A 26,772-nucleotide genomic window follows, 5' to 3' on the forward strand; every position below is an offset into this window, starting at 1 on the left:
TATACAAGGAAGGTAGTGAGACAGATATTGGTAATTACTGACCTATGCTCATTAGCTATCCATTTCTCGAGTGTACCAGAAAAGGTTGTGTATGCCAGGACCACAACACACCTCTTTCAAAACAAGATACTAGCTCTCAGTTTGGATTTCAAAACTGGTCTCTTCACAGAACATGCTATTTTTGAATTAAGGAATCTAATTATGCAGAACTTAAATGGCAGAATATTCCCAACTGGTACTTTATGTGACTTTTCAAAAGAATTTGCTTGTGAATTTACAGTAATCTCCCAGAAAAGCTCAAATATTATGGTATCTTAGATCTGGTTTTCATCTTAGCTAACTAAAAGGGTGCATAGTGTCAAATTAAGACACAATGAAACAGCATCTTCAGAATGGTGAATAATTGCTACAAGTGTACCTCAGGAGTCAATATTGGGTCTCTTCTTGTTATTATATGAAAATGTTTTGCCATAATATATCCAAGAAGAAGGAATAGTTCTCCCTGCTGATAATGTAAGTATTAATATCAAGTCTAATGGAGAAACTTCATCATTTGAAAATATAATTTTCTTGAAAATTAATGTGTGTTTATCTGAAAATGGACTCTTGGGGAATTTGGATAAAACACAGTAAATGCAATTTTGTACTGCAAAGATTTTGTCACGGCATTAGAAATATTGCATAAGGGTGACTTAACAAATAAAACTGAATATTCCAATATGTTAAATGTTTATAGGAATCTAAACAGGATATCACATGTTATATATCTTCTTCAGCTGTGAAATTTTCGCATTTTAAATAATACCAGATTTTGGAGAAGAAAATGTTAAAAAGTTGACTTAATTTTTTTATTTTCAGTCATTCATATCTTAAGGCATCATAGTGTAGAGTAACTCCTCATCGAGGAAAAAAATACTGGTTACATAGAAGCATGTAATAAGGATAATATGTGAAACAACTCTAGAGCCTCTTGAGGACAGCTCATCAAACTGTTGGGCATACTGGTAACACCCTCACAGTAAATTTACTCCTTTATAAAGTTTCAGTCAATAGCAGTTCTAAAACAATGGTAAGTTTCTTAACTATAATAATGAAAGGAGAAATGGCTGAACTACCCTTCACTCAGCCTTAGTGGCACAGAAAGAAGTGAGATTTTCAGCTGTAATAATCTTCATTTATCTATACCGTCAAGTAACAAGTTTATTAAATACTAAAATTAATGCCAAATGCAAACTGAAATCATATGTGCTTGACAATTCCATAGAAGAGTTCATCCTCAAAACAAATGTGTCATTTGCATCTTGGAGTACAAATGATCTGGCCTTCTTTTTTAAATTTCCCCAACATATCCCTCTCTTCTCCCATAGGAAGGAACTATTAGTTCCAAAATGTAGGATGATGCTATGCATTTTTGTATGTGCCTATTTGCAGTTCAGATGTTTTACCTTCTGAAACTACTGCCCAGCAATTGTGTCTCATAATTTTATAATGCATGACATTGTTGTCATCCTAAACCAAAAAGTAGTGCTTCTAGTATATATGAATACCTTAGTCATGATGCTTACCACTGTTGAAGACTGGAATAAACTAGTCCTTTGCAAAACAGAAAGTATGACTCACTTCCAACCAAGCCAGTAGATTTGGAGTTATGAGTGTAGGTAACTAATTGCTTTAGGATACTATTTTGGAAAACATGCCAACATTTTATTGTTGAAGTGGACGTCATACTTGAAAAGAATGTCTTTTATTATCATCACTCAAAATAATTACAATTGATTTGGTATTATTAAAACTATTTAGTTGAGATAGCATGGGATCATCCTGGATATTCCTTGCATGCCTTGAGTATCCTTGTACTAAGGGGATAATAATCATATTCTGCATCTATTTATATAGACATACTCCACAAGCCACAATATGGAGCATCATGGTGTGTCCCTTGTATCATTGCTAGCTATGTCCTTTCCCATTCCACTTGCAAATGTAGTGAGAGAAAAATGACTGCCTATAGTCTTCTGTATGTGCCCTGCTATCTCTTATCTTGTCTTTGCAATCCTTACGCAGGATACGTGCTAGTGGCGGTAGGATCATTGTGCACTGTATTGCAGAAGCCGGCTCTGTCAACATTCTCCATAGTGTTTTGTGAAAAGTATTCCTATTTATGTTTATGGAGCATTTCCATAATATTCACATGTTGATTGAATCTTCCGATAACAAATCTAGCTGAAAACTTGTAAATTACTTCAATAATTTATTTTAAACCTTTCAGTAATAGTGTTTTCTGCCTGAAACCACCATTTTATTTATTTTCTTTTGAAGTATCAGTGCCTTTAGCGTGAAACCACCAATGCTATTGCTAGACAGGGACACGTGGAGACACACTGAGGTACTTCTTTGAATGTTGTGCATTGTAGCATTTACTTATAATGTTCAAAGCAACATTTGGCTTCAAGATGTGCTATGTGATTGTAGGAGATTGCAACACAGTTCTTTTTATAGTGGCTGTATTGAGATAATTGACAGTGAAGTAAGTATGACTTTTTAAGCGGTTTGAAATAAAGCCAGTGGGGCAGCTTCTAGTTTTCATACAAAACTTATTATATTTTAGACCCATTTCTGCCTGTTATTTAGGACTATAATTTCTTCTAGACATTATGAGTTCATGGAAATTTTTAGATGTGAGATTGCATCTAAGAAAACTGAGAATTTGCATTCAAATATATCGTGTGAAATGAGAGGTGGTTGAAAACTGTGCTCTCTAGAGATTCAGTTATGAAACTACCTCCTTATAGCAACTAAACATTTACTTTTTCACAGTATCTTCTTGTATTTGTTAGTTACTATGATAATTAAGGTTATTTCTGTGAAAAGTTTAAATTAGATTCTAAAGTGAAACTGCCTCCGTAAAACATTTGAGTGTTTACTTTTGACCAGTGTCAACTTATATGTATTGCTTATTATGCTAATTAATGTTAATTTTGTGAAAAAATAAAATTGTATATTTTTTTCACATTGTTTTGACTTTGGGTTAATCTGACCTGGTGAGAATCACAAACAAGGAGTAGTACTTGAGAATGCTTCGTGCAAGTATTCTATATGTGGTCTCTGTTATAGATGAGGCACACTTGTCTCAAATTCTCTCAAGAAACCAAAGTCAACCAACTGCCTTCCCTACAACAGACCTTACATGCTTGTTTCTTTTCATACTCTTAGATAGTTAATTGATGTGACAGTGTCAAGCAGTACACCACTAATACTGTATTTGAACATTCCAGTATTGTTTTTTCTTCTCATCTGCACACCACTAATACTGTATTTGAACATTCCAGTATTGTTTTTTCTTCTCATCTGCATTAACATTCAGAACAAGACGCCATTTATCATACCAAATATAAATTCTATCCAGCTTATCCTGAATCCTCCTACGTTCACTCAGAGACAATACTTTTCTGTACACATTAGTGTCATCAGTACTGAAACCTAGCAACAGTAACTAACTTCACTAAAACTTCCAGGCTGATAGGCCATGGTCGATGTATGCAACTGTCCCCTGATGTTTCATCTCTGACTTTGGGAGACACTCTTGAGGTAAAGCGCTGCACCTTGGAGGATGTCTCCTGCAGTCGGAGACGAAACATCAGGGGAGAGTTTTATACATCGACCACAGCCTATCAGCCTGGAAGTTTTAAGTGAAGACAATACTGGCTGTGAAAGCCTACATTGTATGAGCAGTAATTGAGTTGGTCAATCAGTGCACTACTGTTACTTTGTAGGGTTTCAGATTGAATTTGTGCATGAATCTGTAAGTGGATGTTACTGACACAACAGTCTGAAGTGTTAAATGTAGCAATGATGTTCTTGGGCACTTTTCCAAGGTTACAAGAGTTTATTATTGGTTAAAACACTTGGATTTATAGATCTTTTCTTACCAAGCATGGATCTACTCTCTTGATATTTCCGTACTAATCTCTGAGACCTCAAATCATTTAGATTGTATATCCTTGGAAATTTTCATGTGAAAGTAAGATGACAATTCACATATGACTCTGTTGTTGTATAGTTCAAAACAAGAAACACTTATTGTTGTTGTACAGTTCAACACAAGAAACACTTATCGGCCTTTGTCAATACTATTCTGGAAATGATTGTCATGCAAGGGTTTCTTCAACCTGAGGAAAGAGGAAGGAGTCACTGGATGCCATGTCAGGGTCAAGTAGAAGCAGCCTGTGCCCTGTGCAAAATGAGATGGTGTATTGTCGTGCAGTAAAAATACAGTTTCCTATAATATTTCATCTTGACATTCACCCGTAACCTCATCAGCATATTTCAGTAGTATGCTATTGTGATGGTTTGTCCATTATGAGCTTAATCTGTTAGCACTGCACCACAGCAGTTCCAAAAAACATCAGCATATTTTTCAAGATATAATATATTGAATGCATAAAAATTCTACTCACCAAGTGGCGGCAGGAGAATACACTGAAATACATTGAAATATGCAAGTTTTCAAAGACAGTGGTACCTCCTTCTGGCAGAAAAGTTCGAGGGAAAGGAAGATTGATGAAGGAAAAGACCTCAAAAAATTTAGGAAATGGGAGAGTTACAGAAAAGTCACTCAGAACCCTGGGTTAGGGGAGACATACCAAATTTGTTGAGCAGGAAAGACTGATCATTGGTGCCTGTTAGCTCTCTTTACTTCTCATTCCATCTGGTAAGTCTCCTCTGACCCAAGGTTCTTGGTGACTGTCTTATAACTCTCTGATTTTCTAAACCTCACTAGTCCTTTTTCTTCATGCCTCTTCCTTTCAACTCGATGCTTTTGCAAGAAGCATGTATATACACAAGTTTCCTTCACAAATGGTACTTACATATTTCCATAGCTTGTTACTACTTGTTGAGTAGATTTTTAATGTGTGGAACCCTTGTTTTACATTTTCATGCAGTCCAGACATAAAAAACTCAAAATTGAGGAAAATACAGAATCAAGGTAAATAGTGAAACCCCTAAGGTATGAGCCAAAACATAAGTAATTGTCATGTGTGATTAAAACTTGTAAGGAAATTAAATGTACAACACAATGTTTATTCAATAATTTGCGTAATGAGTTTCATCAGTTCTTAAAGAAATTGCCGATGTGTAATGGCAAATAAAAACCTATAAAAAAATTCAAGTTGATATTTGGGTATAAGATATTCATGCTATTTTCCAACATACTGCGAACACATCTTTTTGAGAGATCTTTCCTTTGTGCACAGCCAGAAAAAAAGCAAAAATTGATGGACATGGTGAATTAAACCAAAACTGTAAAGTGTGGTGAAAGGCATTGGAGGGTGTGTGTTTTCCTTCTGTAGCCAATGGCAGTGCAGCGTACTGTGGTGACTCAACTGCAGTGACCTCTAGTAATGCTTGTAAACTTTTCCTCATTCATTGTGCTGAGTAGTCCAAGTGGAGCATTCTACAGTATTGCCAGTGCATGCTGTTTGCAGTTCAAAGTCTTCAGCCTGTAGTGTAAATGAAGCAGACTTCACGAAAGCACAAATATACACACAAGTTTTTCTTCACTAGTGGCACTTATTTATACCAATGAATATGAAAGAAAGTTAAGACTGCTGTGATTTCAATGCTTCTCTGTCCCAGCAATCTGTTAAATTTATAATAATCCCTCTGTAATCACAACATATTAAACACCATTGAGGACTACAACAAAGATGAACAAGTCCCTGTACAATTGTTGACTGAACATGTCCTGTTAATTGTGGTGCAGCACGTAGCAAACGGAGTAGCCTAAGTTGGATGCAGTCGATAGAGGCACAATACGTTCTGGATTATTTCGATAGGCTCCGATAGGAACTTCTGTAACTAAAATTAATGTACAGGTAGTGAAGGGTGTATGAGGTATAACTATATAAATTGAACCTAAGTGGAAGCCACAGCCAGTCCATTTGCTATATACTGATCAAATCAGCCATACTTTGGAGCAAGCTGTCAAGTAAGCTGTTTATCACTCTATATGCTAGAAGCAACGGCGGTAGCATGACATGACCATGCTATATACAGAATTTGCTACAGGTGGAAAACAAACATCCAAGATGTTGCAACATCTGAGATGATGTAATCTGGCAGTTTTCATTGTTTTTCACAGTTTCAGTTTATTTAACCAGTACGGTACAATTTTTTTCTCAGGGTGAGATCAAAATGAAAGAACCCTCAAAACAATGTGTTTTAAGGTATAGTTTGTGGCAGCAGGGTGTTGGGAAATGGCTCAATTACCTTGTACATCATTAGAGAAAGTGATAGTCCTTCCAGTTACGCACCGTGTGGTATTAATAGTTCCAAAACCCATTTTTTTCCCCTAATACATCCATTATATGCTGTAAAATTTTGAAATTTATTTCTTGTTTGTTTATGGTTTTGCGATTTGATTATGTCAGATGACATTATGAGTGTTGGTGAAATTGCTACCTAGGAAGAGAAGAATGAAATTCTTGCACCAACTTTGATTTATAGCTTCTTTGCCTGTTTATACTTTATAATCCAGTACTTTAGGAATTATGAGTGTTTCATAGGCTAATGTCTATACACTTAATACGTGTGTTAGTGTGGTGTGGTGGCTGCACTCGCTGTTGGATGATGTAACTAGTCGCCACCCAATAAGAGCTCACTAGCCGGAAACAGGTGTTTCCTTGATTCTGACCAAACATATTCTTGGAGACTCAGCATTGAAATTTAAAAGGTTGATGATTGATCTTGTTACTGAATACATTACATCAAAAATACGTGCAAAAAGATGAGTCTGAGTTATTAGTGGCACAAGAAAAGGTGTTGCCTGGGCCCCTTCATCACATATTGGCTCAGTCCAGAATTCTTGGCATTGACTGCCTGTTTTTCCATTGCTGCCACAATTTAGCAGCAGTCGTATTGTAATAGCACGGTGAAGCTAAACATAGCAAGTTGTGTTGGCAATGGCGATTGTGGATTGTGTCAGCATTTCCTCTCTCACTTCTTCCCTCTCCGCAATGGCCTAAAATATTCCCTTAACTCCACCATCATGACCCATGGTGCAAACCCTCTGTTTTTTGCCTTTTATAACTCATTCACTCACATCAAAAGTCAATAGTTTTAGCATTGATCTTAAGGGTTTTTCACAGGGGCTATGAATTTATGATGTAGAATCTCGAAAAACATAAAATCAGGGAATGTAAAATTGAAGTTTCACTGTATATCTAATTATATTACAGTTTCAAACATTGATTATTTTCATTGATATGTCAGCATATTGAATTCACATGTTTCCAATACCTGCTTTGCTCTATTGTCTCAGGGTCATAGTGATAGTCTATGGTGATTATGTGGCTCAAGAAGCCATCTGCATTGTCTTGACACAGCTGCAACATTTTCACTGCTGCCTCGATCCATCATGAATGAGTGTGAGTAGTCATGGAGCCCAGCAGCCATGTTTTTTACGTTCAAAATGTCATGCAGGATGTTGAAAACTGATTCATGACTGATTTTCACTTGTTCTTCACAGAGAGATGGTCTGCCACTTACTTCTTTGACATTCATACTTTTTTGATAATACCAGAAGCATCTACACCATCTAACCACCATGTCATATGATAGTGCATTGTTGCTGTACACTTTCAACAACTCAGCTGAATTATATCCTTTTAAATACGGAAAATGAATTACTGCATGATACTTCACATTATCACTGCGTTCCACCATTATGTTTTGGCTTTTCTATAGTTCTACGGCACATGGATTTCAGAGTGTACCAGGATTGCAGACATCTATCTGCAAATAAACAATTAACAATGTAACTTAGTTTTTTTTTAAAGTGGCAATTAAAACTTTGACTCTAGCACTCACATAACTGTATGATGTGGATATTCTGAGTCTAGCTAATGGGATGTAGTGTACATTAATTATGAAAATTAGTTCATCCAAAGTTATTAAAATCAAGTTTTAAGAAAAGTGTTACAATACTTATTGAAAATGAAGTTCACTCATTTGTTAACATGTTAAAACATATTTTCAAGAAGCTAATGGGACTACAAGTTAAATTGATTGGAGGGTGAGATATTAATATCCTAAAAGGAGAAAACTTTTTCTGAAGTGAAATATAAGTGAATTGAAAAAAACAAAAAACCGTTAGAAGCTGTGTTGCACAGCTCTAAGTAACAACAATGTGAATTAGTGCATTGCTATTGACCACACAGAGGAGGCATTAAGTGACAGACAGGGGTATTTAAAATTTAAAATTGGGGCCACAGCATCGGGAGATGACAATGGCCTTGTGTGTGAGTTCAAGAATACATTTGTCTAGGCAACATATCTAAGTGATCAATATCACAAGATCACAGGTTAATGTAGTGCAAGATAAGCACATTCCAAATGTGAAATGCTGGTACATTAATTATTGGTGTTACTGCCAGAATATTGAATGCAAGCATGCATGCATTGTGTTGTGCAGCAGGCAGATGTCAGTTTGTGGGATGGAGTTCCATGCCTGTTGCAGTTGGTTGGTCAATACAGGATTTGTGGATGACACTGAATTTGTCGTCCAATGATGTCCCATATGTGCTTGACTGGAGACAGATCTGCTGATTGAGCAGGCCAAGGCAACATGTTGACACCTGTAGAGCATATTGGGCCACTATGTGGGCAAACATTATTCTGTTGGAAAACACCTCCTGGAATGCTGTTCATGAATGACACCACAGCAGGTCAAATCACCAGAATATTGTACAAATTTACAATCAGTGTTCATGGGATAACCACGAGAGTGCTCCTGCTGTGATACAAAATCGCACCCCAGACCATAACTCCAGGTGTGTGTCCAGTGTATCTAACACACAGACAGGTTGGTTGCAGACTCTAACTGGCTTCCTTCTGACCAACACACAGCCATTGCTGGCACCAAGGCAGAACCAGCTTTCATCAGAAAACACAATACACCTCCACTCTGCCCTCCAGTGAGCTCTTCCTTGACCCCACTGAAGTTGCTAATGGCCTTGGTGTGGGGTTAGTGGAATGCACACACTAAAGAACACCTAACTCTGAGCTTTCCTTGAAGTAACTGATTTTCAGAAGTTTGTTGTGTCACTATGGTGGCAGTTGCTGCTGCAAATGCAGTATGATGCTCCAGAGCCTTATGCCAAACACGATGGTCTTTCCTCTCAGTAGTGCCATGTGGCTATCCAGAACCTGATCTTCCTTCAACCTTACATTCTCATGACCATCACTGCCAGCAGTTATTTACAGTGTATACATTCCTGCCAAGTCTTTCCACAATATCGGTGAAGGAACAAGTAGCTTCTCATAGATCTATTACACGACTTCGTTCAAACTCGGTGAGGTATTTATAAAGGCATCTTTGTTGCCTTAAAGATATTCTTGAGTATCATCAACTTGCCACGTCCAATCTCAGAGGTAACTAAAGCTCACAACCATTACAGCATCCTCATAGTGGCACAGCTAGTGCCACTATTATGCATCTAGTGTGAAACGCGAGTAGGCATCATCTTTCAGATATTGAAACTTGCCTACCAAATTACATTTATGTTGCACAACTCCTTCTTGGTGCTATGACCTTTTTTTCCATCAGTGTATATCTGACAGTCTACTAGTAAATGTCACTATTTATGCTTTAAGCTTCCTCTATGTGGTGAGTGGCAATCTATCCAATACATGTTGTTATTCCATCCCAGATTTCATAAGTTTTGATAGCTCTAAGTAAGACATATGTAAGAATTAAAAATGCTGTTTTCACAGTTTGTGAACTAAAGCAGGAAGAGAACAGTGATTCATTTAGAATTACCAATGTCTGGGGGAAGCCTGAATATCTGTAGCTGTGATGACCAGATTCAATAACTATTTATTTATTTGGAGTACCTAAAAGACAAGGACAAGTACATACATTCTATAAATAAAAGTTCATTGGCTGCCTGTGTATTATTATTATTATAATAATAATAATTATTATTTTTATAATGGAAGGAAACATTCCACGTGGGAAAAATTATATATAAAAAAATTATATATAAAAACAAAGATGAGATGACTTACCGAACAAAAGCGCTGGCAGGTCGATAGACACACAAACAAACACAAACACACACACAAAATTCAAGCTTTCGCAACAAACTGTTGCCTCATCAGGAAAGAGGGAAGGAGAGGGGAAGACGAAAGGAAGTGGGTTTTAAGGGAGAGGGTAAGGAGTCATTCCAATCCCGGGAGCGGAAAGACTTACCTTAGGGGGAAAAAAGGACAGGTATACACTCGCACACACGCACATATCCATCCACACATACAGACACAAGCAGACATATTTAAATATGTCTGCTTGTGTCTGTATGTGTGGATGGATATGTGCGTGTGTGCGAGTGTATACCTGTCCTTTTTTCCCCCTAAGGTAAGTCTTTCCGATCCCGGGATTGGAATGACTCCTTACCCTCTCCCTTAAAACCCACTTCCTTTCGTCTTCCCCTCTCCTTCCCTCTTTCCTGATGAGGTAACAGTTTGTTGCGAAAGCTTGAATTTTGTGTGTGTGTTTGTGTTTGTTTGTGTGTCTATCGACCTGCCAGCGCTTTTGTTCGGTAAGTCACCTCATCTTTGTTTTTATATATAATTATTATTTTAATATATATAATTTGGAGTAAAAGTGCCATCATCAGAGTTTCCAAGTTTCACTTGAGACCTTTCATTATGCCATGGTGAAGCAGTCACATCAAGATATTGCAAGACTTGGCTTTCCCAGTAGTCCATGGTGAAAATCCTCTATGTCATTTATCCCCATTAAATACACATTGTTCAACAAATTCATATATGAAAACATTGAAATTTTATTTTATTGGTGATAAGTTCATGGTGCAGTTTTGTAGTATTAAAATACAATAATGAAATTTGAAGTGAGATTTGATAATGTTGGAACAGATTGTCTTGTGGAACTGTAAAAGTCCTGTGATGTCTACTGTCACTGACCATAACCCTATGAAATTTTAACTTTTTTTCCCCCAGGGAAACGGAGGTTGAGTTACAAGAGCACCCAAGATCCCAAAGACATGCTGTTGGAACAGATTAATGTTGCAGCATCACAGGAAGAAGCAAATATAATGCATGAGAAGTTGCAGGCTATGACAGAAGAAAATGAAGCATTAAGAAAGGGAATGCATGAGATTCTGGACAGTATTCAAAAGCAAGATGGTAATTATGGTTTGTTTGTGCTTAGTTGTGACAGTGTAATGTGAGAAAGTTTAGATTCACTTGCAACAAACTATCATTAGACATTCGTATCATGTGTCACTAATGATTTACAACATTTGGACATCACATCACATCTTATAATCCTCATACCCTGAATCTTAGTTATTGCTCATCTTGGAAGGAGAACTTCCAATTAATGGCTTCAAAATATTATTATTTGTTGCTTCCTAAAACACACACTTTATTGACAAGGTAAATTCTCGAATATAAGAAACACCCTTAAAAGTTCGAGAATGTCGCTCTTTGAAAATAATGATGTATTACAAGCATTCAGCTTAAAGCATTGTTGCAAGTATCAGGAATGTAACAATTAAGTTGAAACAACATTTACATGTACAGAATTTTTAAAATTTTATAGTGTTTATATGTGAACTGGTTGCTTGAGAAATTACATTTAGTGTTTCTTTTAATCACACACCCATGACTTCCACCATTTTGTAATTACATAAAAAAGGAAATGATTTAGAAATGAAAGGTACAGTATACAAAAAATATATTTTATGTTAATGGATTCCAGAAGACACTTGCTGAACTTTGCATGTGTCTGTGTTCATATCTAGTAGTTCCTCACTTGGTGAGTACCATACTATCTAATTCATGAACAGAAGATTTTGAGAGTACAGTACAGAATATAGGTGTTTTGCAAAAACAGACATAATGTCTTATGGGATAACAGCAATCAGTGATTTTATAATGTTACTTTAAATCCGTCTTGAATGCAAATTTTTTTTTTTATTATTCATATGAGCGGTTTCGGTTCATTCAGAACCATCTTCAGATCTGATATTTAAGTTACAGGAGTAACCCGTCCAATTCAGCAACTTTCACATGCTACGTAGCATGTGAAAGTTGCTGAATTGGACGGGTTACTCCTGTAACTTAAATATCAGATCTGAAGATGGTTCTGAATGAACCGAAACCGCTCATATGATTAATAAAAAAAAAATTTGCATTCAAGACGGATTTAAAGTAACAGAATATAGGTGTGTTGCTATTTCACTTCATGACACCTGTTGTTACTTCCACTGTTACTGTTCTTTGAAATGTTTACTTGTATTATTAAGTTAGATACTCTGCAAGCTCCACATGACATAATCAACTCTGTTTCTGCTCTGTAACAATGAGTTTTATCAGCTGAAAGTACTACCCACACTTGTAATATGTGTTCATTCGCTCAACAACCACTCGATTTGTGACATGTACATTACATTGTTGTATAGACTTTCAGTAATATTCTACCTAATGAAAATAATTTTACATTCTGAAATATGAATGAAATAATTAGACAGTAAAGTTCCATCTAGAATTTCCCTAACATTTAGTGCCTAGCACACAATACAGGCTTTCCTGAACTCTATTGTTGAACTGTCTGCCATTAAAGTGATTAAAAGTCACTTGTCATTGCATATTGATGCAAAGTTCCAGTTTGATGCAGAGCGTAATGGCATTCATATATCCAAATCTTCTTCATTGATAAGTTCAACTAAACTGAAGAGAACAAGGAGTAAGTGGAAAATATTTAATCAATACATTAAGGCGTAGACTGCCACAATCATGCTTGAAAAATATCTGACAGTAAACAAAGATTTGTACCTTCTAATGTCTCCTACTACACCTAGCAAAAGAAACCAAGAGAAGCAGATGTGGAATCACAACATATATGAAGGCAAAAGTTTCCCTGAGCATTCTCAAATACAAATACTTCAATGTCCAACAAACAGTCCAGATCTGGCCCCACATTATTTATTCCTCTTGCTGAAAATGAAAGAAACCATCCATATTCATTGGTTTAAGTCACAAGAAGCCATTGTTGACTCACTAAGCATTTAAGAATATTTTCTCTAGGAAGCTTTTCATGGAGCATTCACTAAGTTACTTGAGAGAGTGCACAGATGAATGCATTTTGGAGGAAAATACTTTGAGACATAGATATGGAATTTGCATTTCTTCCATAAAACTTTTGGAGTGGCCTCAATATGTATAAGAATATTCCTAAAAAAATATAAAAATTATTTGTCTAAATGTGTTATTTCAAAGTACTAGTGCAAAGTAAATAAATTAAGGAGTAAAGGTAACAATAGTAGAGGTGCTGAGTCGTCAAGAGGCACATAAACTAGACAAAACTTTGCCAGCTTCTGTTAATAAGTAGAAATTATAATGTTCATGAATTTTAAATTGATGTTATTAAAATGATTTTCTTTTACTTAAATTCTGGTTCCTATCCATTCCACCTTTATGTTATTGTTGGCACAATTTTAGTCTAAAAGGTATGACATTTCTGCTTGTTTCTGGGTTTTATATCTATTAAATGAAATGTTACAGCATTTTTCTTGAACTTTCCACATTTTTTTAACTCCTACAATAAATTATTCTCACAGTATGACCAGTCGTCACAAGGTCAAACTTATGACTTGCATAAGCACATATCTGACATAATAACCTGTTTTCCTGCCAAGAACATGAAGTTGAAAATACAAAATTTTTCCAGTGGTTTCAGTTTTAACAGAAAAGTTTTTTACTTGCACCTAATTTTCAGTTTACCATTTATAATTGTTTCAATGATCACTATTAATATTAACAATAATTATTTGATGATAATTGCCCGTATAACCACTTATATAAATAGTTATTATGTTTGGATGGAAATTTTGAAATCACGACATTGAAGTGGATTGTTGTTTACAAATACAATGTATTGTATTTTTCAATAGCAGATGAGAGTGTATTATTGGCAAGTTGGTGGAGGTGTGTGTGTGTGTGTGTGTGTGTGTGTGTGTGTGTGTGTGTGATTGAGATTGAGGAATGTATAGCAAGGGCAGCTCTCATCTGTGTATATTGCAAGGGCAGCTCTCATCTGTGTATATTGCAAGGGCAGCTCTCATCTGTGTAATTCAGAGAAACAAATGCTGGAGGGGTGGGGGCTGGAAGTGCGGGGAGGATTCAGGTTTGTGGTTTGTGAAGCAAGCTGAAAATCTTATGCCTACAAATCAGCATGGTTTTAGAAATTATCATTTGTGTGAAACTTAGTTTGCCTTTTTCTCACAAGATATAATGTGAACTATGGATGAAGGGCGACAGGCAGCTTGCATATTTTTAGATTTCTGAAAAGCATTTGACATTGTACCTTTCTGCAGACTGTTAATGAAGGTATGAGCCTACAGAATAGGTTGCCAGGTAGGTGAGGGGCACAAAGACATCTTAGGTGGTAGAAGCTAATATGTTGTTCTTGATGGCGAGTATCCCTGAGGAACAAGGTTTTTGTCAGGGAAGTGTGATAGGACTGCTGCTACTTTCTACACACAAAAATGATGTGGTGGACAGGGTAAGCAGCAATCTGCTATTGTTTGCTGATGATGCTGTGGTGTATGGACGGTTGTCAAAGGTTAGTGACTATATGTTGATAGAGAACGACTTAGATGGCTACCTCTAAATGTAGAAATATGTCAGGTAATGTGGATTAGTAGGAAAAAGCAAACCCATGATGTTCAGATATAGCATTAGTAGTGTCCTATTTCATACACAGTCATCTCATTTAATTAGTTGGGCTTTATGTTGCTAAGTAATATGAAATGAAAGAAAATGTTGGGGAGACCTATTCTTGAGTACTGCTCAAGCATTTGGGATCTGCACCAGGTCGGATTGAAGGAAGACATCAAAGCAATTGACAGGTGTGCTGCTAGATTTGTTACTGGTAGGTTCAGACAACACACAAGTGTTACGAAGATGCTTCGGGAACTCAAATGGGCATCCCTGGAGGGAAAGCAACATTCTTTTTGAGGAACACTACTGAGAAAATTATAGAACCAGCATTTGGAGTTAACTACAGAATGATCCTGCTACTGCCAACATACATTTTGCATAAGATATGATAAATTAGTGTTCGTACAGAGGCATACGGGTGGCCATTTTTCCCTTGCTTTGTCTGTGAGTGGAACAGGAAAGGACTAGTAGTGGTATAGGGTACCCTCCGCCCCACACTGTATGTAACTTTCGGAGTATGTATGTGGATGTAGATGTAGATTGAGACTGAAATCAAGTCTGTTATGCCCAACTGTATGTTCTACCAGTGGGTGATCAACTCTGCTCTTAGCCACAGTTTTGTTGTGGATATTCACTTGTGTAGACTGACTTGTTCCACTTTGAGTGTCTGCTGGTGGGCAGCTTGGTGCCTACTGTTGGGCATGGCAGACAAACAGCTGCCATGCATGCGGTAAAGCAACCTGATCTTAACATACATGATTATACAGCACATGGGCAGGGGTGCCAACTGCTTTGTGTATGCACAGAATGCATGAAATTGGGCCTCTTGGTGGCTAGCCAATAATAGCTGTAACTACCCAGAGACAAACTGATAGTCACCTGATAGCATCTGCACCTTGTGTGCAAGAATTACAGCAGAACTGATATGCAACCTGACTGCTTTCACAGATGGCACTGCCTCTGATAGGGTAGGACAAACCTGTGATACTATCTTTAGGATAAGCTTGTGATTTTGTAAAGTTAACAGTTTGTAAGATGATTAGATATACTTAAGAAACAAGTATCTTAGTACACTGTAAACATCCTGAATAGGCACATGTATTTTCTTTTAAATTGTTGATTAACAGATTCTCTAATATTAATTATTGTCACAATCTACTAAACCCTGTTGTCATTTACATTAAGAGTTATGTACATGAATTTAGAGGTAAAACTTCTGTTACTTGATACATACCATCATTACGGTTGAGTGTTTCCGACTCCTAGAAGGTGTGATGTGGAAAATGCAGAAAGGGTTTCAATCAAACATTGGAAAATCCAGGATGGACTGTAACAATATTATGAGAAGGAAAGTTGCTACTCACCTTATAGTGGAGATGCTGAGTTGCAGATGGGCACAACAAAAAGACTCACACAATTATAGCTTTCGGCCATTAAGCCCTTCAGCAACAAAAGAGAGACATACATGCGCGCGCGCGCGCACACACACACACACACACACACACACACACACACACACACACACACACTAGTGCAAACGCTACTCACCCACATGACTGCAGTCTCAGGCAGCTGAAACCACCCTGCGAGCAGCAGCACCAGTGTATGATGGGAGTGGCAACTGAGTGTGGGTAAGGAGGAAGCTGGATTGGGGAGGGAGAGGGATAGTATGGTGGGAGCAGTGGACAGCGAAATGCTGTAAATTAGACTGAAGGCCCTCAGTCTGACCTACAGCACTTTGCGGACCGCCACTCCCACCATACTATCCCTCCCCCCTCCCCACTCCAGCCTCCTCCTTACCCCAACTCAGTTGCCACTCCCATCACGCACTGGTGCTGCTGCTTGCAGTGTGGTTTCAGTTGTCTGAAAAAGGGTTTCAGTTTTTTAAAACCACATTGATGTGATCAACAGCATGTATTTGTCAGTTTTCAGTCTTTGCAACATTGTCAGCAAACAGGAAAGCTGTTGTTGTGGCTTGTTGGTTTATGATTAGAATACTACTACAGAATCTGAATTTGCAATAACAGTAAACAAAGCTCAGGGTCAGAGAAAGAGGAGAAGAGGAGGAAATGGACAGTGGGGTAGGAGAAAGGGACATAGAAAACAGAAAGGAGTGGATGGACAGAGAGAGAGGTCAGGAGGTGTTGGAGATTTTGGAGGGGGGGGGGGGGATGGAGAAGATAGACAAAGAAAGGGGAAAAGGGGGAGAGAGAAGGAGGGGAGGAGAAGATGGACAGAGAGAAGCGGAAGGAGGAGGTGATAGAAAAAGGAAGGAAGAGGGGGCGATTGAGAGGGACAGGAGAGAGAAGGAGGTTAGGATATATATCCAATTCCTATAAATATTAGATACATTTGCTTTCTCTTTTATTTGTTTTCCTTTTAAGCAGACAGCCACAGCCAGGCGTGGCCAGGTACAGCGAGTATTTCATATGATTCTATTGTCATTGTTTTCACCACTTTTACTCCCTTCTCTTTCATATAGTTTTAAAGATTTAAAGATTGGCATTATGTTGTCACCATCATTTATTATTTTGATGAAACTTATGCCCAGTTTGGTGATGTGCATGCATTATTGATATTGCTTTGTTCCTTTTTCAGTCTAATGAATCTCTGTTGAATTCCACAATTATGAGAAGGAAGTCACCACTCATCATATAACGGAGATGCTGACAATGGCCTTAATGGCTGAAAGCTTTAATTGTGAGAGTCTTTTTGTCATGCCTGTCTGCGACTCAGCATCTCCGCTATATGGTGAGTAGCAACTTTACTTCTCAAAATTGTTACATTCGATTCTGGATTTTCCATCGTTTGATTTGTTGACTTCCATGTTTTTTGTAATTGTTTTTACTTCCACCTGTGACCCAGCTAAATATTGATTTCTCGCTTGGATACAACTACAATCACTTAAAAACTTACTGTCAGGTTAAAACTTCTGGTTGTTCAAACAATTGTTATTTTGCTTGAGATTTAAACTTTTAAGTTGTGATCAGTGTGGTTATTAAACTCAGTGAAAAAAGCCATTCAAATTCATTCTATTTAGTTTATTTTGGCTATGTCCTATCTGCATTTTTCATCTTGTACACTATGTGTACAGCTGTATTCTTTTTTTTCTATTGTTATTTTGCTGATGATTAAGTGCTCAAAAATTTATTTTATGAGCATGACAGTTTTTCTACAATATACATACAAAAATGTTTCAGTTGAAGTAGATATATTTCTGAATTATTTTGTATTATCTTCTGTTTTAAAGGCAGCGGCATAGTTCACTTAGAAGCTCCAGTTCTCGAGAGGTTGTTATTTGCATTAGATGCTCGACATGTGGCTGGTTGGTACCATCCAGCTATGAGGTTGCAAGCAGAACTTCATATTTCACAGGGGGTCAGTGCTGAACTGAGAGATCAGCTTCATAAATTAAGGTAGTATGGATATTTTCTCATACTATTGTTAAGAAATTTTCTCTATTATTCATCTCACAGATACTTCTGGACTTTCTGTTATTTTGGTAATGATATCACAAGCATGATTAGCAGAAAACATATATGTAAAACTATCAAAAAGAAAATTGATAAGTTTTGTTACTTGGAACAAAACTAAAGCGTGTGACACAAACAGTGAAGAGTAATATGAGTAGCGAAAGAAGATTGCATGATTAAGAACAATCAAATGTTGATAAGGATTTGTCGGCTTTGAAATTGTCAGAATGAATATTTTACTCTGTAACAGTGTTCACTGTAATGAAATTTCGAGGCAAGTTAAAGTTTTGTCTCAGAACAATGCTCAAGTCTAGACCCTTGCCTTTCACAAGAAATGCTGTCTACCAATTGAGCTATCCGGGTTTGTTGTGCAGCACAACTCATAGCATTGTCTCTTAATTTATGTCAATGTCAAATACAGTTGCTGACCAATAAGTTAGGAGTTCCCAAAACTCACAAGTCTGTAATGGTCTCTCGATAAAAATGCAGGTGCATTCCAGTAATTTGAAATAAACCACTTGGTTAAATCCATCATGAGGGAGGACCCTGAGAAATGTGGAATGAATCAAAATATATTATAAATTGTGTCTGTAGACCTCACTGACAACGATCATGAATGGTAGACAGATTATAAGACAAGTATTAACAAAATTAAAACAAGGGTAATGGAATAGAGTTGAATATGCAGTATGAAATGGAGTGAGCTTGTTGAATTTGGTTTATTGGAAGAGTGTTAGAAAAGTGTGGTTCATGTATAAAGGAGACCACATGTAGAACGCTAGTGCAACCCATTCTTGATGACTGCCCGAGTGTTTGGGTTACCCACCAGGTTGGATTAAAGGAAGATATCAAAGCAGTTCAGAGGGGGCTGCTAGATTTGTTCATGGGAACTCAAATGGGAATCCCTAGAGGCAAGGTGACATTCTTTTTAAGGAACGATATAGAGAAAATTTAGAGAACCGCCATTTGAAGCTGACTGCAGAACGACCCTACTGCCACCGCTTAAGGAAAAATGGGGCTTGTTTGGAGGCATATAGGCAGTAATTTTTCCCTCATTCTATTAGTGAGTGGAACAGTAAGGAAATTACATGTAGTGGTACAATGTGCCCTCCACCATGCACCATAGGGTGGCTTGCGGATTATATGTGTAAGTATAGATGTGGAATTAAATTAAGGCAGTGCCAAGGGAATTAGATTACGAAAGTAGATACTAAAACCAATAGATGAGTTTTGATATCAGAGAATCGAAATAACTGACAGTGGCCAAGGTAGAGAACATATAAAATTTAGATGCTATAGTGAGGAAAGAATTTCTGAAAAAGAGTAATTCTTTAACACTGAATATAATTTTAAGTGTAAGGAAGTCTTTTATGAAGGTATTCGTCTGTAGTGTAACCTTGTACAGAAATGAAATGTGGGTAATAAGCATTACAGACAGGAAGAGAATAGAAGCTTCTGAAATGTGGTGCTGTAGAAGAATGCTGAAGATTAGATGGTTAGACCATGTAACTAATGAGGAGTTACTGAATTACATTGGGAAGAAAAGAAAAGTTCAGATTAATGTATGTTGCATGAAGACACTAGTGTGGAGAGCTGCATGAAACCTGTTTTCTGACATAAGACCACACACACAGCAGCAACGGTTTACAAGACTCCAATTTAGCACACACATCTGTAAAACTCCTGTAACCTGTGCAATTATGGTATTTAGCTGCATTACATATACAATATTGCTAAATATGTACCAGTGGACAAGCACGTAAAAAGATGTTAATTACTGCAGGTCAGCTATCAAACTTACATTCTTCATCCAGGAATGCTCACATGGACGGCCATTATCTCTTTCTCCTTACTACTGTGTGACAACTGTGACCAGGATTTCTTCCATATGCTCAACGTACACTATTGGCCATTAAAATTGCTACACCAAGAAGAAATGCAAATGATAAATGGGTATTCATGGGACAAATATATAATATTAGAACTGACATGTGATTACATTTTCACGCAATTTGGGTGCATAGATCCTGGGAAATCAGTACCCAGAACAACCACCTCTGGCCATAATAACGGCCTTGATACGCCTGGGCATTGAGTCAAATACAGCTTGGATGGCGTGACAGGTACAGCTGCCCATGCAGCTTCAACACGATAACACAATTCATCAAGAGTAGTGACTGGCATATTGTGACAAGCCAGTTGCTTGGCCACCATTGACCAGACTTTTCAGTTGGTGAGAGATCTAGAGAATGTGCTGGCCAGGGCAACAGTCGAACATTTTCTGCATCCAGAAAGGCCCGTACAGGACCTGCAACATGCGGTTGTGCATTACCCTACTGAAATGTAGCGTTTCACAGGGATCGAATGAAGGGTAGAGCCACGGGTCGTAACACATCTGAAATGTAACGTCCACTGTTCAAATTGGCGTCAGTGCGAACAAGAGGTGACTGATACGTGTAACCAATCGCACCTCATATCATCACGCCGGGTGATACGCCAGTATGGCGATGACGAATACACGCTTCCAGTGTGCGTTCACTGCAATGTTGCCAAACACGGATGTGACCATCATGATGCTGTAAACAGAACCTGGATTCATCCGAAAAGATGACATTTTGCCATACGTGCACCCAGGTTCGTCGTTGAGTACATAATCGCAGGCGCTCCTGTCTGTGATGCAGCGTTAAATGTAACCACAGCCATGGTCTCCGAGCTGATAGTCCATGCTGCTGCAAACATCGTCGAACTGTTCGTGCAGATGGTTGTTGTTTTGCAAACGTCCCCATCTGTTGACTCAGGGATCGAGACGTGGCTGCACGATCCGTTACAGCCATGCGGAGAAGATGCCTGTCATCTCAACTGCTAGTGATACGAGGCCATTGGGATCCAGCACGGCATTCTGTATTACCCTCCTGAACCCACCGATTCCATATTCTGCTAACAGTCATTGGATCTCGACCAATGCGAGGAGCAGTGTTGCGATACGATAAACCGCAATCGCAATAGGCTACAATCTGACCTTTATCAAAGTCGGAAATGTGATGGTACGCATTTCTCCTCCTTACACCAGGCATCACAACAACGTTTCACCAGGCAACGCTGGTCAACTGCTCTTTGTGTATGAGAAATTGGTTGGAAACTTTTCTCATGTCAGCGCGTTGTAGGTGTCGCCACCGGCGTCAACCTTGTGTGAATGCTCTGAAAAGCTAATCATTTTCGTATCACAGCATCTTCTTGCTGTCACTTAAAATTTCGTGTCTGTAGCACGTCATCTTTGTGGTGTAGCAATTTTAATGGCCAGTAGTGTAATAGGAAAGATGAAGATACAGTGACAGATAGTCACTTTCTAGCATCTACGTGCTGTCTCACATGCCTAGCATTGTCAAATTCAAAGTGCCCTACATTTAACTTCTCCAAGCCTCCAGAAATCCATGAACTTAACCACTTTGGGAACACCATTTTAGCTGATTGCTGTGCACCCAAGAAATAATCTTGTCTCTTGTTTACCAATGTCTCCAACCCATCACCTATAGGCTTGCTTCCCATATCCAAGACACAAACCACTGCCTTTGCCATCGCTCTAGCACCTCTGCCCCATTACTTAGCCACCCAAGCAAGGTCCTAAACCTACCATCTGGTTGAGGTTGATTCAAGACGAGAACCCAGGGCCAAATACTCTATACTCATTCCTTCACAGCCATAACCTCTCCCTTTTCACCCACATTACCTGGCCCTCTTCAGCCCACTGAATCATCTTCCTGGATTTTGAACGTCATCCCTCTGATGGTGCCATGCGAAGGTCTGTTCTCATCAAGCCCATAAACCACCAACAGTACCTCAGTTTTGACAGCCACCATCCTTTTCACACTACAGAGTCTCTTCCAGAAGATCAGGCCACCTGCGGGTGCCATATCTGCAGTTATGAGCATTCGTTTGCCCAGCATGTTGAAAGTCTTACTGGTTGCTTATTATTTCATTACATAGGACTACAGTTGCTGAGGATGGATAAAATACTAATCTTACCAAGCTGTTTACATACAGGCAATACATTCCATATATAGCCCATAAAAAGATTTCTTTGAGGTATCCACATATGTTCTTAATCCTCCAACTGCCCTCATGATCAGCTGCAAAAGAGCATCCCTCTTTTCTAAAGATAATCCATGACTGGAACAACTTAATCATATTCACTGCCATCGCTTTGACTATTTATCATTGTGTCTGAAAATTACGAATATTCTGCTAACAATACTTTCCATCCTTCCCAATGTGATATTCTGCTATCCACCCTCTCTTGGAAATGTAGGCCATCCTGATACAGCAACCACTACCAAGCTTTTTCCACAGGATCATATCCCTGTGCAACACAGGCGCAACACTTTTTCTATCCACCCATCCAGAACATCCTATTTCAGTCCTGTCACTTGCATATCATATCCCAAAAGAGGAAGAGCTACTTGTGAAAGCAGTCAAGTAATATACCAGCTCTGTTGTGACTTATGTCCAGCCACTTATGTGGGCATAACCACTAACTAGGTGTCACTTCAACTGAATGGTCACCATCAAATTGTGACCAAGAGCAGAGTTGACCACCCAGTGGCAGAACGCACTATTGAGAATAATGTGCTCAACTTTAACCCAACTTTAATGACTTCTTCACAAACGCCCCTCCATAGTAATAGTTTTGCTGAGTAACGGAGATGACAGTCATCCTTACAACACATCCTTTGGTCCCACAAACCTCATGACCTCAATCTCCACTAACCTTTCCCTACACTTATTTCCATCACTTTCCACTCAGCTCCTGCTTCACTAAATGTACATTCAGACCCTTCTCTCTGCAGTCTTCCTCTACCTGTGTTCTATCCGCACTGTCTCCCAGTTCAATTCGCATCATTACGCATCACATGCAGACACAACTGTTCCTTCCTGCACCAGAATGAGCTCACTGGTACCTCTTTCCTCTCCCATCAAATTGATGTCTCTATCTCGCAGCCATCAGCAATCCTTCCCTGTAATTGTAACTCCCAATCCATGCCTCTGTTATCCCCTCACCTACTCCTCCCAGTACATCCCATCACCCTAGTTGAGCTACAGTGGTTGTAAAATGTAGCCAGGACAGTGTGTCCAAGCAGGTGCAGGTGTGTGTGTATGTGTACTCTGATCAACCAGAACTTTATAACCACTGACCTAGATATAAACCCGTCAAGGTGTCACCTGGTGACGAATGACTGTTGGTCAGACACACTATTGGTGCATGTAGTATCAGTGAGCATGCTGTCCATGTGTGAAATGGGGATGGTGTGCCATCTGTCTGAGTTTGACCGAGGGCAATTTGTGATGGCTCAGAGAGTCAGCATGAGCATTTTGGAAACTGCACAGTTTATTGGGTGCTCAAGGAGTGCTGCAATGAGTGTCTTCAACACATGGCAAAACCAAGGTGAAACCACATCCAGATATCATGGGTTTGAGCAGCCACTCCTCATTACAGATGCCAGGCATTGTAGGCTGGGCAGACTGGGAAAACAGAACAGGCAGTTAACTGTTATGGAAGTAACACCAGACTTCAGTGCTGGCAGAGTACAAGTGTGTCTGAGCACGCAGTGCACTGAAGACTCCTAACGATGGGCCTCTGCAGCGAATGACCCACGCATGTGCCAATGTTAGCACCATGACAATGGCAACTATGACTGAAATGGGCACATGACCATCAGCACTGGATGTTGCTGCAGTGACAGAGTGTTGGATGATTTGATGCCGATGGCGTGAATCCATCATCTTCGAGGGCAGCAGCTCCTTCACTGCTGTACTGCGAGGCGGAGACAAGCTGCCAGTGGCACCATTATGCTCCGGGGAAAATTCATGTGGGCGTCCAGGGGTCCAGTGGAGCTTGTGCAAGGCACTATGACAGCCAAGGAGTATCATACACTGGTTGCAGATCATGATGCTCATGTTTCCTGACAACAGTGGCATTTTTCAACAAGACAACGCGCCATGCCACAAGGCCAGGAGTGTGACGGAGTGGTTCAAGGAATACAGTGGTGAGTTCCAATTGATGTGCTGGTGTGCTGGCCCCCATAACTCACCAGATCTGAGCCCGATCTGGGATGTGATTGAACATGGTGTCAGAGCTCATTGCCTACCTCCCCCGGAATTTACGGGAATCAGGTGACTTGTGTGTGCAGATGTGGTGCCAACTCCCTCCAGTGACCTACCAAGGCCTCATTGCTTCTCTGCTGTGATGTGTTGCCACTGTTTCCCAAGCCAAATGTGGGCATACTGGCTATTAGGTGGGTGCTCATAATGTTCTGGCTGATCAGTGTATGTGTATTCTGTTAGATATGAAGAAAGACATCATCTAAACTCTTAGCAGTATTTTCAGTCCTGTTAGTGTACATTTATACCCCTTGACTGTATGGTGAATTATTAACTTCACTTCTTCCATTATTTAAAGTGAAATAATTTTTATGTGGATGTGTAACAAGTGATGAAAACTGCATTCAGTGCCCAAGATAGTCATAATATCATTGTTGTTGTTGTTGACATGTAGAGCAGTGTCATAGTCAATAAAAATTATTTGAAGAACTTATTTTTCCAAAATAAGTATTGTGTATGTTATTACAGTGCTTGTGTTCTGTTGGCCATAGTAAAATAAATGTAGTGCATGTTCACAGGCGTGAGGACCAGAAAAATTATAAGGAACTTCAGAAAGCTTTGTTGAAGGTGGATGAATTACATAACAAACTGGCAGCCCTTGAAACACCTGAAGAGACTGATAACTTCATTATATGTGAAACTGAACCTCGTAAAATGCCACTTTCAAGTGCTGAAATCATAGCGAAGCTCAATATCCAGTTACTCAAGGTTTTAAATGTGAGTGTTTTTCATTAATTTTTTCCCTAAAATTTCTAAAACAAAATTTGCTAATAAAATTGTAGGAAATAAGAAAGAGGAATGTGTCATGGTTTACATAATAGAATTTGTAAATCAGAAATGTGTGCAGCAGTCATTATTGTGGCCGAAAAGTGATGTCGGGAAGGCAGTAAGCCACTATTAAAAGTCAATTTAGAATCTCTCTTTCTCCAGTACATATATCTCCCTTTTTACAGTTATCATTGTAAAACTGGGAAATTACATCCACTGGGTGTTGAATATTTGTTATTTGTTATAAAAAAACTGGATCCTGTCAGTGAAAAATTATTCAAGCTAGTCACGTATTTGTAGAGGTAATTCATACCTCTATGTATATATCTTTGTTCTGTGGGAGAGCATCCTTTTTCACCAGACATGTCACCATGTTCAAGCATAGAGTACTTTCCAAGTTCATGCTATAAATGGATGTTAGGGATGTCATTTATTAATTTTGTGCATCCATTCTTTTATCTGCTTTGTATTCCACTCACCAACAACTGCTTGCTTTATCAAAAATTCTTGGTAAATGTGAACTCTGAAAGGGACCAATTATCTAAAAATTATCAGAAATTGTATCAGAATCTGGTATGTATTTCAACTGGCTAATTATGTAGAAACTATTATAAATTCCACCAGTCTCTGTTGCCATTTCACTCTGAGTAGTCTAAATTGTCGCCCAGCACCTGAAGTGCATAATATCTCTCATTTGTAAGTGTGTACAGTGGCTACCATCAGATGGCTAGTAGGGTCTTCTGAATGTTTTAAATGTTGATCTTTTTAATTTTTGCTTTCTGTTTGTTTTTTCAGTTTTAACATCAGAATGATTCGTGAGAGACTGGATGGAAAGTTTGAATTCATTTGTTGACTTTATATTTATCCAGAGCTTTAGACAGATCTTAAACCAGGACCTGAGTGTGGAAATTATTCTAAGCTTCATTCAGAATCCTTCATGTGGAAACAGGAATTGCCATTAAATTTTGTCTGTCAGTTTCCTCACATGTATTTTTCTGCGAGACTGTAACAGTATGTGTTGTAACATTCTCTGCTTTAAAAAATTACTGGGGTGGATGTTTTCCATCTCTTATTACTTTACTTTACGTCCAGGGGACTATAATCTTTCCTTCCATGATATGTTTCATATGGTGATGAAAATGTCCACACCCACAATCATAATGTAGACTCTCAATTCATAGTGCCTTGTGGGGATGACTTCTTTTTTGGAGAAAGGCCCTTACTTGGACTTGGATGTGTACAGTTCTGCAGTTAACTACAAGTATTTTAATATTCTGGCATTCTGTATTTGTTATATGATCAGGTGTGATAAATGATTTAAGAGATGATGGGATTTTCTTTGAAGTCCTTGGAGAATAAACGTACCTAAAGAAAGGTCCGTATACTTAACTCTGCTACCTGAGTAGGAATTAACATTGTACAATGCATACATCTGATCAATTGTGGTAACTCTCCAAGGTTGTAGAATTTATACCTGAGCTTCTCACAGAATAAAATAAGTTTCTACTTTAGTTAGTTAGTTTTTTGTTCTGTGGATCACTTGTGTGATGAATCATAATGACATGGAACGAGTCACCTTACATTTGCATTGCATATTCTTGTGTAAATATGACTACATGCTGACCATTTA

At 38.4% G+C, this 26,772-nt stretch overlaps 1 protein-coding gene across 1 annotated transcript in view; it reads left to right on the forward strand.

Moving 5' to 3' along the window:
* LOC124713594 (centrosomal protein of 290 kDa-like) overlaps positions 1-26,772 on the forward strand; it is a 189,970-nt gene that overhangs the window by 57,262 nt on the left and 105,936 nt on the right. Inside the window, exons 13-15 of the mRNA XM_047242958.1 lie at positions 11,020-11,205; positions 17,996-18,161; positions 24,893-25,091. Coding sequence (XP_047098914.1) covers positions 11,020-11,205; positions 17,996-18,161; positions 24,893-25,091 — 551 coding nt within the window. The remainder of the gene's footprint in view (positions 1-11,019; positions 11,206-17,995; positions 18,162-24,892; positions 25,092-26,772) is intronic.

This window comes from Schistocerca piceifrons, chromosome 1, assembly GCF_021461385.2.
Source record: "Schistocerca piceifrons isolate TAMUIC-IGC-003096 chromosome 1, iqSchPice1.1, whole genome shotgun sequence".
Lineage (NCBI taxonomy): Eukaryota > Metazoa > Arthropoda > Insecta > Orthoptera > Acrididae > Schistocerca > Schistocerca piceifrons.